Source organism: Oncorhynchus tshawytscha, linkage group LG33 (genome assembly GCF_018296145.1).
Source record: "Oncorhynchus tshawytscha isolate Ot180627B linkage group LG33, Otsh_v2.0, whole genome shotgun sequence".
NCBI classification, from domain to species: Eukaryota; Metazoa; Chordata; class Actinopteri; order Salmoniformes; family Salmonidae; genus Oncorhynchus; species Oncorhynchus tshawytscha.
The window spans coordinates 35,261,359-35,277,679 of record NC_056461.1 but is presented as its reverse complement, the minus strand read 5'-3'; the positions used below and the strand labels follow the sequence as shown (position 1 = coordinate 35,277,679).

The window sequence follows — 16,321 nt, the reverse complement described above, 5'->3', positions numbered from 1 at the left end:
TTTGGCAGTTTGTTTCGACCAAGGTTACAGTGTTGCAATTATGTATCAAATAGAGTTTACAAAAAAAGTTAACCACTCATAGTTTAGGGCAGAGTACATTAGCCAGCTATGCAATTTCAGTAAATATGATTAAATCATGTCTTTCGTTATTTTATTGAAAAATATGACGCGTATGACACACATGTCATTTAGACTTTTAAAACGGATTAAATGTACTACTTTTAGTGATATACACAAATGTCCAGCAGATGGAGATGTAAGCACATGGAAGGAAGGAATCATTCTGGGCATGGACTTCAAGGAGCTTTTCTGACATGTAAACTGTCAAACTCTCTGAATGCTATCCACTTTCAGCCTGTCAGTGGCCCAATATTACTTATTTACACCCAAGCAGAGGTCCAAACTCAGACCAGGGAGAAAGAGGCTGGCATTGGTCACTCTGCTCTAGGCAGGCCTTTCCATTAAAACTATGCCCTCTTACATCTGTGTATGCCATGCTTTTAGACCTAGACACACAGCTGGTGTTCCCAGCCAATGAGGGAGACAGTGAAGCACAACACACTTGTTTGATTGTGAAACTCACAAGGGGTCTCCTTCGAATGTCATTAGTTTTTTAGATTAGGAGTTTATCATTTATCCAGGCCAGCGGGGACACGTTCCACCTACAGCATGAGGTTTTGAGTATGATTAAATAAGAGAGGAATAGACTGGGTGGTCCCATAATCAACACAAATAAATTCTGGAGGTCACCTAGGAAATCTTCCACCAGTGTTTGCCCAGTGGGATCTTCCTATCTCTGAAGTTTCTTGAAGACTCTAAAGCTCAAAGAGGCAGAACAAAATCTCAACAGCAAATCAAATTGAAAACACAGTTGAAACAGAAAGAAGTGATGTTTTTAACTTGTTTGCTTCAACTATTTGCTCTGATCAGAGATACACCAATTAAGAGAAAAAAGGTTAAACATATATATTTGGTCCCTCCCTCTTCTCATCCGCACGACTTTTTCACTCACATGTCTACCTCCCCTCTGAGATCCTCCCCCTGCAGGGCCCCTCTCAGTGGTGTTTCCAGACCGCCCCTGCTCTCAGGGTCACTGGCTGTGTGTGTCGAGGGCCCTGTGTTAACAAAACAAGTTGGAGCCATTCCCAGGGCTATTCAAAAACTGGAGGGACCATGGCAAACAAGAGAACGTGGGCGCGGGCACGCGCACACACACACGCACACACACACACACGCACACACACACACGCACGCACGCACGCACGCACACACACACACAGAAAACTAAACAAGGATGTCTTTCTTCTTCTATCCATAACATTGCATTTATTCATAATCATTTACAGCTTGTAATTGTGTGATGCAAGTAAACAATTTGTCCAAACATGTAAAATATGCCAATTGATAGCAGCACGATAAGAGTCATTATCATACATAAAGATCAGCAAAGGTTATGATGTAATAGAGATATCTACAAAACCTTGAAGTTTGATAAATATTAAACTGACTATTTATTTGGACAGTGAAGCTCAATTCTTTAATTTGGCTCTATCCTCTATAAATGTTTCGAATGAGGCGACAGTACGGAATTGCACCTTTTTATTTGAAGGTATTTTCATACATATCGGTTTTACCGTTTAGAAATGAAAGTACTTTATGCATCTAGTCCCCTCATTTGAAGGTGTCATAGGTACACTGAACAAAAATATTAACGCAACCTGTAAAGTGTTGGTCCCATGTTTCATGAGCTGAAATAAAAGATCCCTGAAATGTTCCATATGCACAAAAAGCTTATTTCATTCAGATTTTGTGCACAAATGTGTTTACATCCCTGTTAGTGAGCATTTCTCCTTTGCCAAGATAATCCATCCACCTGACAGGTGTGGCATTTCAAGAAGCTGATTAAACAGCATAATCATTACACAAGTGCACCTTGTGCTGGGAAGATAATAATGGAGCCGGAGGAGATGGTTGCCGTTTTACAGGCTCCTAACCGATTGTGCTATTGTGTGTGTTATTTTGCATTATTTGTAACTTATTTTGTACATAATTTTTCTGGCACTGTCTAGTACGACAGAAAATAGCATCTGGATATCAGGTCAGTGATTACTCACCTCGTACTGGATGAAGATTTTTTTCTTTCACAAGTCAGATGTGAAGAATTTACTTCAGACACCGGACAAGGCCCAAATCCCTGTAATTCGCATGAAGAAGAGACGGAGATATAGCGGCCGTAGGTCTGCAGAATCCAACGGTGAGTGGGTAACATGCCTCTACCATCAGTCCTATTAGCCAACGTGCAATCACTGGATAATAAACTGAATGAGCTCTGATAAAGACTATCCTACCAACGGGACATTAAAAACTCTAATATCTTATGTTTCACCGAGTCGTGGCTGAACGACAACATGGATAACATTCAGCTGGCTGGGTTTTCCATACATCGGCAAGATAGAACAGCTTCTTCCTGAAAGATTAGTTTGCAGACTGCCCCAGCGGTCTGTGTCTATTTGTCAATAACACCTGGTGCATGAAATCTAATATTAAGGAAGTCTTGAGGTTTTGCTCGCCTGAGGTAGAGTATCACATGATAAGCTGTAGACCACACTATTTACAAAGAGAGTTTTCATTTATACTTTTCGTAGCTGTCTATTTATCACCACAAACCGATGCTGGCACTAAGACCGCACTCAACGAGCTGTATAAGGCATTAAGCAAACAAGAAAATGCTCATCCAGAGGCGGCGCTCCTTTTGACTGGGGACTTTAATGCAGGGAAACCTAAATCTGTTTAAGCATGTTACATGTGCAACCAGAGGGGAAAAAAACTCTAGACCACCTTTACTCCACACACAAAGCTCTCCCTCGTCCTCCATTTGGCAAATCTGACCATAACTCTATTCTCCTGATTACTGCTTACAAGTAAAAACTAAAGCAGGAAGTACCAATGACTTGCTCAATACGGAAGTGGTCAGATGACGCAGATTCTAAGCTACAGGACTCTTTTGCTACTGTATCACAGACTGGAATATGTTCCGGGATTCTTCCGATGGCATTGAGGAGTACATCAGTCACTGCCTTCATCAACAAGTACATCGATGACGTCGTCCCCACCGTGACCGTACGTACATACCCCAACCAGAAGCCATGGATTACAGGTAACATTTGGACTAAGCTGCCACTTTCAAGGAGCGGGACTCTAACCCTTATAAGAATCCCGCTATGCCATCCGAAGAACAATCAAACAGGCAAAGCGTAAATACAGGACAGATTGAATCCCACTGGCAAGATATGCAAACTTAGGGATGACATTCCAGCAACAAACGCTGACACTACACATCCAAGTATATCGGACCAAATTATGATAGACAAGAATTGTACTTTTGAATTCCGAGAAGTCAGTGTGGAAGAGGTGAAAAAAATTATTGTTGTCTATCAACAATGACAAGCCACCAGGGTCTAACAATCTAGATGGAAAATTACTGTGGGATAATAGCAGACGATATTGCCACTCCTATTTTCTACGTCTTTAATTTAAGCCTACTAGAGAGTGTGCCCTCAGGCTTGGAGGGAAGCTACTCAAGGATAGTAAAGCCCCCTTTACTGGTTCAAATAGCCGACCAATCAGCCTGTTACCAATCCTTAGTAAACTTCTGGAAAAAAATTGTGATTGACCAGATACAATGCTATTTTAGAGTAAACAAATTGACAACAGAATTTCAGCATGCTTATAGGGAAGGACACTCAACAAGCACAGCACTTATGACTGATGATTGGCTGAGAGAAATTGATGATAAAATGATTGTGGGGGCTATCTTGTTAGACATAGTATGCTGCTGAAAAAAACACATGTGTTATGGCTTTACACCCACTGCTATAATGTGGATAAAGAGTTACTTGTCTAACAGAACAGAGGGTGTTCTTTAATGGAAGCCTATCAAATATAATCCAGTTAGAATCAGAAATTCCCCAGGGTAGCTGTTTAGGCCACTTGCTTTTTTCAATTTTTACTAACGACATGCCACTGACTTTGAGTAAAGCCAGAGTTTCTATGTATGCGGATAACTCAACACGTCAACTATTACAGCGACTGAAATGACTGCAACACTCAACAAAGAGCTGCAGTTAGTTTCAGAGTGGGTGGCAAGGAATAAGTTAGCCCTACATATTTCTTAAACTTAAAGCATTGTTTTTGGAACAAAACACTCACTAAACTCTAAACCTCAACTAAATATTGTAATAAATAATGTGGAAATTGAACAAGTTGAGATGACTAAACTGCTTGGAGTAACCCTACATTGTAAACTGTCATGGTCAAAACATATTGATGCAGGAGTAGATAAGATGGGGAGAAGTCTGTCTATAATAAAGCGATGCTCTGCCTTCTTAACACCATCAACAAGTGTTGTCGCACCTTACAGTCGTGTGGTCAGGTGCCACAAAAAAGGATGGTACACAGAGAGCTAATTTTAATAATATGCATGTCAATCTCTCCTGGCTGAAAGTGGAAGAGAGATTGACTTCATCACTACTTTATTTTTGAGAGGCATTGGCATGTTGAATGCACCGAGCTGTCTGTCTAAACTACTGGCACACAGCTCAGACACCCATGCATACCCCACAATACATGCCACACGAGGTCTCTTCACAGTCCCCAAGTCCAGAACATACTATAGGTAAGCACACAGTACTACATAGAAGCATGACTACATGGAACTCTATTCCCCATCAAGTAATAGCGCAAGCAGTAAAATTAGATTGAAAAAACAGATGAAAAAACACCATATGGAACAGCAGGGACTGTGAAGCAACACAAACATTGGCACAGACAGACACACACACACACAATAACATACATACACATGGATTTAGTACTGTGGTAGTGGTGGAGTAGGGGCCTGAGGGCACACAGTGTATTGTGAAATCGTAGAATGTATTGTAATGTTTAAAATTGTATAAACTGCCTTAATTTTGCTGGAACCCAGGAAGAGTAGCTAATGGGGATCCATAATAAATACAAATACTACACCTTCGATGCTCGTCGGATGTGGCAGGGATTGCAATCTATTACGGACTACAAAGGGAAGCAGAGCCGTTAGTTGCACAGTGACACAAGCCTACAAGACGAGTGTGCGCTTTGAGGCAAGTAACACTGAATCATGCATGAGAGTACCAGGTGTTCCGGACAGTTGTGTAGAAATGAATTGTAAATAATGTCTTTTTGGAGTCACTTTTATTGTAAATAATATAGAATGTTTGAGCATTTGTACATTAATTTGGAAGCTACCATGATTACGGATAATCATGAATGAATCGTGAATAATGATGAGTGAGAAAGTTACAGAGTAGAGTTGTACTTTTGACTACTTTAATACACTATGTGAATTTGTCCAAATACTTATGATACCTTCAAAATGGGGGGACTACATACAAAGTTCTTTCATTTCTAAACGGTAAAACATACTGTATATATATGAAAAATACCCTAAATAAAAAGGTGACATTTTGTTCCATCACCTCATATAAACCATTTGATCTCAAATCCAAAATGGTGGAGTACAGAACCAAATTAAAAGTTTTAGCTTCACTGTCCAAATAAATATGTAGGGAAGTGGAGCCTCATATCTGGCGATTCAGGTATTAGCAAAAGCCAGTGCCATAGCAACTATGATAAATGGAGTGATGACGACAAAGGGTTTTGGCTCCGTATGCTGCAACCACTTTCTAAAACAGCCAACACTTACTTGGAGGTCTAGACTAGTAGCTAGATACAATAGGAAACATGCCAAAATAACTTGAGTTCAGTTGTTGTAGGAGGCATACCATGCATATCACAACTTAAAAAGTAACAAAGTATGTCACCATAGTCATTAGGTGCAGCATACAACGGAGTAGATTATAGAAATCTGGATTTATAGCAGTTGCAGGAGCCAGTGAAGGTTAGTAGTGTTGATGTCAGTCTGTCAACAGGTGCTGTCCCAAACGCTGCAGGAGAGCCTGACACACTGTTCTGCACCGTACAGCTCCCCTGTCACTGAGTGGCTGGCTGCAGATCTGTCAGCAGAGCTCCAGAGTAAACAGACACAGCCTTACGTAACACCATTCTGGCCTGGCCATGGTCAGCAGGACAGACTGCACTGCAGGCTCTGGCTCCAGCTCCAGACAGACTGCACTGCAGCACATCTTACCATATCCTTTCTCTCTCTCTCGCAGAGTCCAAACAGACTGCACTGCAGCACCTCTAATCACATCCTCTCTCTCTCTCTCTGCAACATATGTCTATTAATATAGTCCTCTTCTCAACATGTCAGCTATGGAGCCCGAGTTCTTTTCCATATAATTTAGTAATCACTTGAGCATGCACAGGGTGCACAGGAGGCTCCTGAGGGGAGGATGACTCATAATAATGGCTGGAATGGAGTGAATGGAATGGTATCAAACACGTGGAAACCATTTATTTGATGTGTTTGATACCAATCCATTTATTCCGTTCAAGCCATTACTATGATTTACTCCTGAGTGGCGCAGCGGTCTAAGGCACTGCATCTCAGTTTTAGAGGTGTCACTACAGACTCTGGTTTGATCCCGGGCTGTATCACAACAGGCCGTGATCGGGAGTCCCATAGGACGGCACACAATTAGCCCGGCGTTGTCCGGGTTAGGGGAGGGTTTGGGCAGTCATTGTAAAATAAGAATTTGTGCTTAACTGATTTGCCTAGTTAGTTTTTTAAAAATTAGCCCATCCTCTTCAATTAAGGTGCTACTGGCCGCCTGTGACAGGGTGAATATGTATGGAGTGAGAACATTATATTTTGATAGATTTGATCTGATGAGTTGATATCCAAAAGTAAACAGAAATTATAGAGCAGTTTAAAAGCTGTAATTAACGTAGATATATGGAGTTACAATGGCAACAGGTTTATAGTGCTTTAGTAAGTGTGTGAAAGCATCAAGACATTTGATCTAATATGAGATTAATCAAATATAATACTATAACAATATTGTTTAGCGTTATGCATTAATGTAGTGTATGTTAGCCTACAGTAGGACATGTAATGTATAGAACCCCTGTTGGGTACATTATAAATGGGTTAACGGGTATCCAGCGTTTTTTGCCATTCTTAAGGTAGACCTGCACATCATTGGTCCACCGTTATCAAAGAACCAACGTATGTTCTAAATCTAGAACTAAATCTAAATCTAGAAATCTATCATTTCACTTTTGAAATAATTTGTACAATGTTGAAGTGAATCAGTGCACCTTTGGGTGCAAATAATAAAGCATTTCTTATTGGGTTTGTGAAGAATCATTAACCTGTTATCATTATCCAGTTGATTGCTACATTGTTATTGATGTAATACTGAAATAGAAAAATATATACCCCATGCAGCAATTGGTGTTCCAGCTACTCTACGCTGTATTGTACTGCAAACACTGAAGTATCTTGTCACTAGAATTCAAAATAACATTGGTAATAGTCTGATTGTGAACTTTTCTGTGTTGGTACAGAGATAGTTGGAGCAACACAAGGACTTGGATGGCTACAGCGGTGAGAATCTCTTTATGAGCAGTCTCAGGTTGTGAATCAAAGCGTGTCCAACATCTCAATGACCAGAGCCTGAGAGCCAGTAAAAACAGAGTGCTTTGCTCTGTAGATCTGCTGAAAGGACGACAGATATGGAACTGCACTCTCCAACACTCAGTGTCTCCCCTGATACAAAGTTACAACTTTCACAATCTTGCAGTAAAAATGAACAAAAGCTGAAGACAGAGACTCAGGGAGGTGACCTCCTCTCCCACTCTGGCTCTCTGTCCTTACAGAGATGACATCCTCCCTGTCGTACAGTTCATCTTTCCGTAAGTGTGTGTCTTTGAGAACAATATCCCCAATCAAGTAGAGTCTGAATAGAATGTCTGTTCCAGAATAGCTTCATAATCTGGATAAATCTGTATGACACGCGCAGCAAACTGTGATCTTCGGAGTACGTAGAGTAGTCTACAGCTCAGGTGCAGTAAAAAGAAATATCTAACACTGACCTTCAGGTTTACCATACCCTTCCCACTGACATATTAGCCCAAACAGATAGATATATGCTGACCTCAGTTCCTGACCAGCAGTGTATTCTTTCCCCAGTCTCTTCATGTACTCTTTGGAGGAAGGGCAAAGGAGATTTAACAGTCAGCTTTTGGCTCATGTCACCTCAGACAACACTTCCTACATTAAGTAATTCAAATATGGAAAAGTGTAGAAAGATATTCAATATCAATTAAAACACTAACAGAAACTGATGTTAAGTTCCAGAAAAAAAGCACTTAATATGAGCAAACTACTGTACAAACCCAGCCTTGTGATCAAGCAAGGCCTGGTTGAGGTCAGAACCTCCTGTGTTACACTACGAGGGACAGAGGACTGAGGGAGGAGGACTTCCCATGGTCAGGTGTAGAGCTCTTGCCGTCCTCCCTGCAGACAGGTTCCGTTGAGGCGCTGGCGGTCCATGATCTGCAGCACGTCATCCAGGATGGAGGGGCCCAGGTCCAGGTGCAGGGAGAGCAGGGAGCCTGCGTTGGACAAGTAGGGACGCTCCTGAACCCGGTCATCCAGATAGGGGTCCTGGATACACACATCGTTGTCTGATGAAAACCTGGGAGAGGGTGGGCAGAACTTGGAAGTCCTGCTGGGAGTCTGGGCCAAGGGGGAGTCCAGGCCTGGGTGATGGGACATCAGGATCTTGTCATCCAGGTGCAGTCGAGGAGGTTTGGGTGGGGGGGCTGCATTCTGAGGCAGGTGGGGGACAGTGGGGGGTGCAGAGGTGACGGGCAGGGTGATGGCCTGCAACCCTCCAATGACGGGCAGAGAGAGGGCGTTCTTCAGAAGGGGGGAGCTCTCTGAGGAGGCTGTGTGTCCGCTGATGCTGGCAGTATGGCTGAACTGGAAGGGCTCTGCGTACATGGAAGAGCGCTGGGATAGGCAGTCGCCCTGCTGCCCAGGGAGCAGGTGGAACTTCCCCTCCAGGAAGGACAGGTCCCCAAATAGGTTGTCCTCCCCCCCGCCGCTGCCGATGTGGATGGTGTGGCGGAAGTCCCCAAGCGGAGGACTGATCATGTCAGAGGAGAGGATGTCCCGCAGCTTTTCTTTCTTACCCTTCCTGCTCCGCCGCTTCAGGTATATGGGCGCCTTGGTGGACATGTCTGGAGCCCTCCCTGGGCAGCAGAGACTCAACTCCTGCAACAACGTGAGGGGGGGGCTGGGCAGAGCTTCTCTCTGAATCAGACACAGGAAGAAGGAGAGGGAACCAGGCTGGCTGAGCTGAGCTGAGCTATTAACATTCAGGCCTGGTTCTCAGGGAGGACTGCTACTTCTGCAGCCAGCTTTACTGATGAATAGTCCCAAATAAAGTCCACATCACTCTCATTACAGCGCTTCACAGTGAGTAAGAAGTGAGGATGGCACGACGACTGTTGGAGAGGTTTTTTAGTGAGGTCCGCTCACTGTGTCCACGGTGTCAATCACCTCCCACTGCGGAAACAAGCAGAAGAATGCCATTAGTTGTATATTCTATCATAGAACCGTTGCTCTAAAATGCATGCTATATAAACATGGAGGAACAATACTCTCATGATATTACATGACGTCTGATGTTCAGAAACTTAATTTGTAAGGAAAATAAACACTCAAGTGTAAAAAAACAACCGTGACACATAAAAACCCAGAGACCCCTTAGGTCTAGTTTGATAGAGTTGAGCAGAAAGAAAGTAATTCAATAAATATTTCCATCGTATCATATCAACAACAGGACATAAAATAATCACTCAGTCTATTGTTGTTGGCAATGCAGCATGGGAAAAGTTTCTTATATGGTGAATGCCAGAATGAATGAATCAGGATGCACTGCTGAGGAGTGATATGTGAGTGTGAAGGTGTGAATAAGAGAGGACACTTTCAGTAGCATGCCTTGTGGACGAGAGAGAGGTTAGCCTGGTTTAAACCTATTTAGGGAGCTTTAGTGAGGCAGGTGTGTGTGTCAGGCTAGCAGACAGTAGTTCTGATGGAGGCAGATTAAAGTGCTGCTGCTCAGTGAGGGCCTTGGCCAAGCAGAGCAGGAAAACCTGGGTATGAGAGAGAGGGCATGACTTGACATTAACTCTTGCTTCTTAGGTTACAGCTATGAGATAGGGATAGCTTTACAGTAGCACCACTGAGTGCACAGGAGGAGCTTGAGCCTCAGGCACTCACAGAATATTTACTTTAATGTTCGCTGTCAGCTACTGTGCACGTAGATCACTCTGCAACAAAGACAAAACAATGTCTCCCCTCTAACCAGCATACGAAACACAATACCTGACCTCAACGTGCATGTCAAGTAAACAATGGTACTACTGAATAAAAGCCCCCAAAAGGTCCCAGAAGAGACCATATGATGTCACATAATGTCAGGGCAGTAGAGCGAGAGGAACTGGTCGAACCAACTTGATCGAAGCTCTGCTGAACCAGAACAGAGCGCATTCTGGTTGGTGACAGATAGCACATACTCTCTTTCTCTCTGTTAGTTAACAACGTGTGGGAGTTTATTTTCCCTTTGTACTTCAACTATTTGCACATTGTTAAAACACAGTACATACAGTGGAAGTTGGAAGTTTACATACACTTAGGTTAGAGTCATTAAAACTCTTTTTCAACCACTCCACAAATGTATTGTTAACAAACTATAGTTTTGGCAAGTTGGTTAGGACATCTACTTTGTGCATGACATGTAATTTGTCCAACAATTGTTTAAAGACAGATTATTTAACTTATAATTCACTGTATCACAATTCTAGTGGGTCAGAAGTTTACATACACTAAGTTGACTGTGCCTTTAAACAGCTTGGAAAATTCCAGAAAAGGATGTCATGGCTTTAGAAGCTTCTGATAGGCTAATTGACATCATTTGAGTCAATTGGAGGTGTACCCGGCAATGTATTTCAAGGCCTACCTTCAAACTCAGTGCCTCTTTGCTTGACATCATGGGAAAATCCAAATAAATCAGCCAAGACCTCCATTTTTTTATAGACCTCCACAAGTCTGGTTCAACCTTGGGAGCAATTTCCAAACGCCTGATGGTACCACGTTCATCTGTACAAACAATAGTACGCAAGTATAAACAACATGGGACCACGCAGCCAAGACCTGAAAACAAAAATTATAGACCTCCACAAGTCTGGTTCAACCTTGGGAGCAATTTCCAAACGCCTGATGGTACCACGTTCATCTGTACAAACAATAGTACACAAGTATAAACACCATGGGACCATGCAGCCATCATACTATTCAGGTAGGAGACTCGTTCTGTCTCCTAATGATGAATGTACAATGGTGCGAAAAGTGCAAATCAATTCCAGAACAACAGCAAAGGACCTTGTGAAGATGCTGGAGGAAACGGGTACAAAAGTATCTAGATCCACAGTAAAACGAGTCCTATATCGACATAATCTGAAAGGCAGCTCAGTAAGGAAGAAGCCACTGCTCCAAAACTGCCATAAAAAAGCCAGACTATGGTTTGCAACTGCACATGGGGACAAAGATTGTGACCATTGTTGTTTGTAGGAAAAAGGGGGAGGGTTGCAAGCCGAAGAACACCATCCCAACCGTGAAGCACGGGGGTGGCAGCATCATGTTGTGGGGGTGCTTTGCTGCAGAAGGGACTGGTGCACTTCACAAAATAGATGGCAGGATGAGGAAGGACAATTATGTGGATACATTGAAACAACATCTCAAGATATCAGTCAGGAAGTTAAAGCTTGGTCACAAATGGGCCTAACCTCAATCCTAAAGAAAATATGTGGGCAGAACTGAAAAAGCGTGTGCGAGCAAGGAGGCCTACAAACCTGACTCGGTTACACCAGCTCTGTCAGGAGGAAGGGGCCAAAATTCACCCAACTTATTTTTGGGAAGCTAGTGGAAGGCTATCCGAAACGTTTGACCCAAGTTAAACAATTTAAAGGCAATGCTACCAAATAATAATTGAGTGAATGTAAACTTCTGACCCACTGGGAATGTGATGAAAGAAATAAAAGCGGAAATAAATCTCTCTACTATTATTCTGACATTTCACATTCTTAAAATAAAGTAGTGATCCTAACTGACCTAAGACAGGGAATTTTTACTATCATTAAATGTCAGGAATTGTGAATAACTGAGTTTAAATGTATTTGGCTAAGGTGTATGTAAACTTCCGACTTCAACTGTAGCTAATAATTTAACATTTAAAATGCCTTTATTACTTTGTGATAGACAGAGGGTAGCAGTGCCAACTGAATCACTGGTCTGTGGAGATAATGACAGACAGAGAGAGACGTGCTTCATCTCTAGCTGCATTCTGTTTGGCCACAGTGAAGGAGTCTCTCTCAGACATGCCATTGTGGACCCAGACTGTGTACGTGAATACTTTGCAATGGTCTAAAGCACACAATCAATCTGTTTCATTCAAACGAGCAGGGTAGAAGACGCATCAGGATGATTAGAATTTAATAATGCAGTAGGATACTTCACTGAAAAGGTTTGGACAAAACAACATTGTAATGAGATTCTAGCCTTGTCGCAGATCCCTTGTCTTGTTCGTATGGAAAAGCTATACATCTGCTGACCAGACTAATGAAATTCCTTTGCCTCCATAAAATGTATTTGTCAGAGTTAATGATCACTCTAATCAAATAGTATTCAATCCTGGTAACAATGAGTTCGAAAATACTTATTATACTCATACTGTGTGTAAATATCATGTTTGTTTCACACAATAATAAAACACACTCCTTCCCTTTCACATAGGCCTACTCACTCAAACATAGTATGCATGCATACTCTCAGAGGGAGCTCTTCTCTTGCATATACTGTAGTAAGCAGTTTCCAAGGCCTGTCAGGCACATTTGAAAGAATGCTTCAGTGCTTTGTCAACATAAAGCAGCCGAGATCTTGGCAGACAAGTGGGATTAAAGACTGGTCGTGGTCACATGATATTAATGACGCTTTTTGGTTGTTGTTGCACCGGTTCAGAAACAAAGACAGACGACTACTCAAGTGCAACCGTCTCGGTGGCCAAGGTGACCACCAGGGTTGACATTATAAACCCCAACCACAGATACAGCCACTGGCATAGGCCAGCCAAGAGCCATAGCTGAGGGACATCTTACCTGAGCTGTTACTTCAGACACATTGGCCATCTGAGTTGTGTGTGACACCACTGCTCCCCTTATCCAAGGTGATGAAGGAACCAATGTTGTGGAGACAGTCTTTCTCCGAAAAGCAACTAGGGCTTGACCATAGAGGTGCCACATCAAGGAACCACAGCAAGGAGCCACAGCAAAGAGCCACAAGCAAGGAGCCACAGTGGAATAAATACAATGCAGACAAACACATGGTTTCCATTCCAGACATTACAATGAGTGCATCCTCCTATAACTCCTCCTCACCAGCCGCCACATAGCTCTTTGTTTCACGACATTTTATCATGCATGGTATTTTCCTAATTTTCGTAATTCAGTTCCAGTGTTCACAAAAAGTGGTGAAAACACAGGCAGAATAAGATTGAACTGAGAACCTCATTGAAGCACTTTGAACGCAATTTCAAGGGGATTAAAAAAAAAAATACACTGGAGAAATAAACATAGGATTCTGAAGGGTCTATTTTGACATGCCCTTTTTATATTTTCCAAAAATGTACAGCTTCTTGTGTGTCAACCTTTCCAACAAGAGCTGGATCCATGAAGTGACCAGGCTTTGTAAGCCAGTTCTTAACTGCCACAGCTGAGATAGAACAATGCTTGATGAAGCCCTTGAAAAGCTTGTTCATTTGTTCGATATTGTATGGGACATACTGTCACAACATGTTTGTCCCAGGCTGTCATTGACAGAACTCACACAAAGAGAACTCTCAGAGGTCTAAGGAGGACATTGTTCACCCAGGACATACTGTTGACTGCAACCGAGTGCTTTTTTTGAACAATACTCGCAGTGTCACCATTCAAATGACTCTGTCAGAGGAGGCCAGTGAGAGACAACAGGCCTCAACGGCTGAAGGGATGATCATGTCATTCAGAGTTTGAAAGAATTTCACTGCTGCAGGGCTGGAGAATTATGGTCTGCTTGAAAGAAGTCAGGTGGTAGAAAAAGACATCTCTCACAAGCCACTCCTGAAAGTGATTAGTAGATCTGGAGCTGAACGTTTTTTGGATGGTATTTTAGATTCCTTTCTCATGATACAAACAGAACCAGACAGACAATTCTTTCAAAAATCCTTACCTATTAAGGATCATTTGGGAATGCTCATCTAGGGTAGGAAAGGGTTGTGAATGTGTGATGTTTGGTCAACAATAATAGAACAGTATAATTTGCAAAACATATCAACTAATGAATTTGAGGATTGTAGCACACTACCCCAAATCCACCTCTGTCCCAAGAAGAGGACCAGTTTCTATCAACACATACTTCTTCAACAAATACAGGACAAATGAAGAGTCAATTCAGATGAGCAGAAGGGAACAGGTCATTCTCAATGATGATGAATGATTTGATATATTGTTAGATATGTTCCCTAGTATCTAGAACATCATTTAATAGAGGTGTGCTGCAGTATAACACAACACGCACACTCGCCCTAAAAGGTTAACTAATGGGCTAACAGAAATATGGAATTCTCAAAATAAGATATGACTCCAATTTGGTCACATTAAACATTGTCTGTAAAACGTTTGATGAGGCAGATAATGTCGGAGGGCGGTTTTCCGCGGTACCTCTGCTATTTCTAGGATTCCTAGGTTATATTTAATGTCTTCTCGTTACACGCATCTTAGTTGCTGTGCGCAGCATTCAATAAGGTAGAATAGATTAGATCTGCTTACCTCACCGATGCCAGATATGACAGTCCTGACTTTTACCAATAAGACCGGCCTCCTCTACTCCCTGCATAGAGCAGGGGTCGGATATTTGAGTGTGCGTAAATAATGTCAGAAGTCCCTGTGCTTGGCGAGCGTAGGTGCCTGCACCGGACAAATAACCGCTTCTTCATTTGATGCCATGGTCCATAGGCTGCTAAAGCGATGATGTGCTGATATCGTAGAATCAGAGATGCGCTATACCTCTTATCGCTAATTATCGCTTTCTCACTTTGCTTAGAGTGCGCGCTTAAATAATGGTGAATATCTGGAAACTCTGTCACTGGATTTCGCGCAGAACACTTTGATGGCCTATTCCTCAGGGTCCCACAGTGCGCATATCACCTTTGTGCGCATATCACAAACTCCCGATGGTAAAAAAAATAAAACCACAGTTCTCCTCAGTGAACATTCCATGAAAGAGCTGTAATCCAGGGCGGGCTTCTCCTTCTCGGTTGGACTATATGTCTTCCTCGTTCCTACAAATTCCGACACATCATGCGCTTCCGTCGCTGTTCAGATGTGCGCGCACACTGACTCACAGTTACACCCCTTGTTTGTCAGTGGAATCACACACCTATTTTTGACACAATAGAGTTGGCTTTGGAGAGCTGGCTTTGGAGAGCTATTCATTAACACATATTTGTTTATTTGGAATCCCCAATCAATCATTTGGAACAATTGAAATAATGCAATCATTATCTCACATGAAATGTTTATTTTGGACTTTTTAATGTGCCTATTATAGAAGATAAGATCGAGAGGAGTGAGTCAAACCATACGAATAGACCTGTAAGGAAGGAGAGCAAAAAGGGCTAACTAATGCTACTGTGTGCCTGGTGCCCAAATCTGTGCCAAACGTGCATGACACATTTGGCGGGAAGGAAACCGTTATAGCTGTTCCATTCTGATACCCTGAAACCAACAAAAGACTACAATGCAACCCCCACAACGGGTATCAGTCTATGCAGTGTCATTTTGAAATATTCTGTGGTCAGTTGCTATTTCCTTAAACGCACCTTATAAATGTAATTAATATTAAGTCCCACAGGCCTATAATATTTTTCATGTATTAGATTTTGAAGCTAATTATGTTAACATAGGTATGTGTAAGAAAGCAACCTGCGTCCTCTGAATCCAATGTAAACCTATGCAACCCAAAGTTCGAGCTGGTCTACAATCAGAAGAGCAAATTTACACTTGTCACTCAAGGATAGGCCTATGTGCTATCACCTACATGAGACAGTTAAACCAAACCAAATAATTGTATTTGACACATGATATGTAAACAAGGGGTGTAGAATAACAGTGAAATGCTTACTTACTGCCCTTCCCGACAATGCAGAGAGAAAAGTAGAGCAATTATAAGACGAGGAATAAATACACAATGAGTAATGATAACTTGGCTGTACAC

General features: G+C 42.2%; 1 protein-coding gene across 1 annotated transcript; it reads right to left on the bottom strand.

The window, feature by feature from the left end:
• Positions 1 to 5,080: 5,080 nt before the first annotated feature.
• On the bottom strand, positions 5,081 to 15,427 carry LOC112231299 (cdc42 effector protein 2). Its single transcript, XM_024397989.2, has 2 exons — positions 14,875 to 15,427; positions 5,081 to 9,517 (listed from the first exon to the last, which is right to left on the bottom strand). Exon 2 carries the CDS (start codon positions 9,185 to 9,187, stop codon positions 8,435 to 8,437), a length of 753 nt encoding a protein of 250 aa, XP_024253757.1. The 5' UTR covers positions 9,188 to 9,517; positions 14,875 to 15,427; the 3' UTR covers positions 5,081 to 8,434.
• Positions 15,428 to 16,321: the final 894 nt, after the last annotated feature.

Bases quoted from the DNA above. Each gene is read 5' to 3' on its own strand.
- LOC112231299 (XM_024397989.2), bottom strand. From the start codon at position 9,187: ATGTCCACCAAGGCGCCCATATACCTGAAGCGGCGGAGCAGGAAGGGT.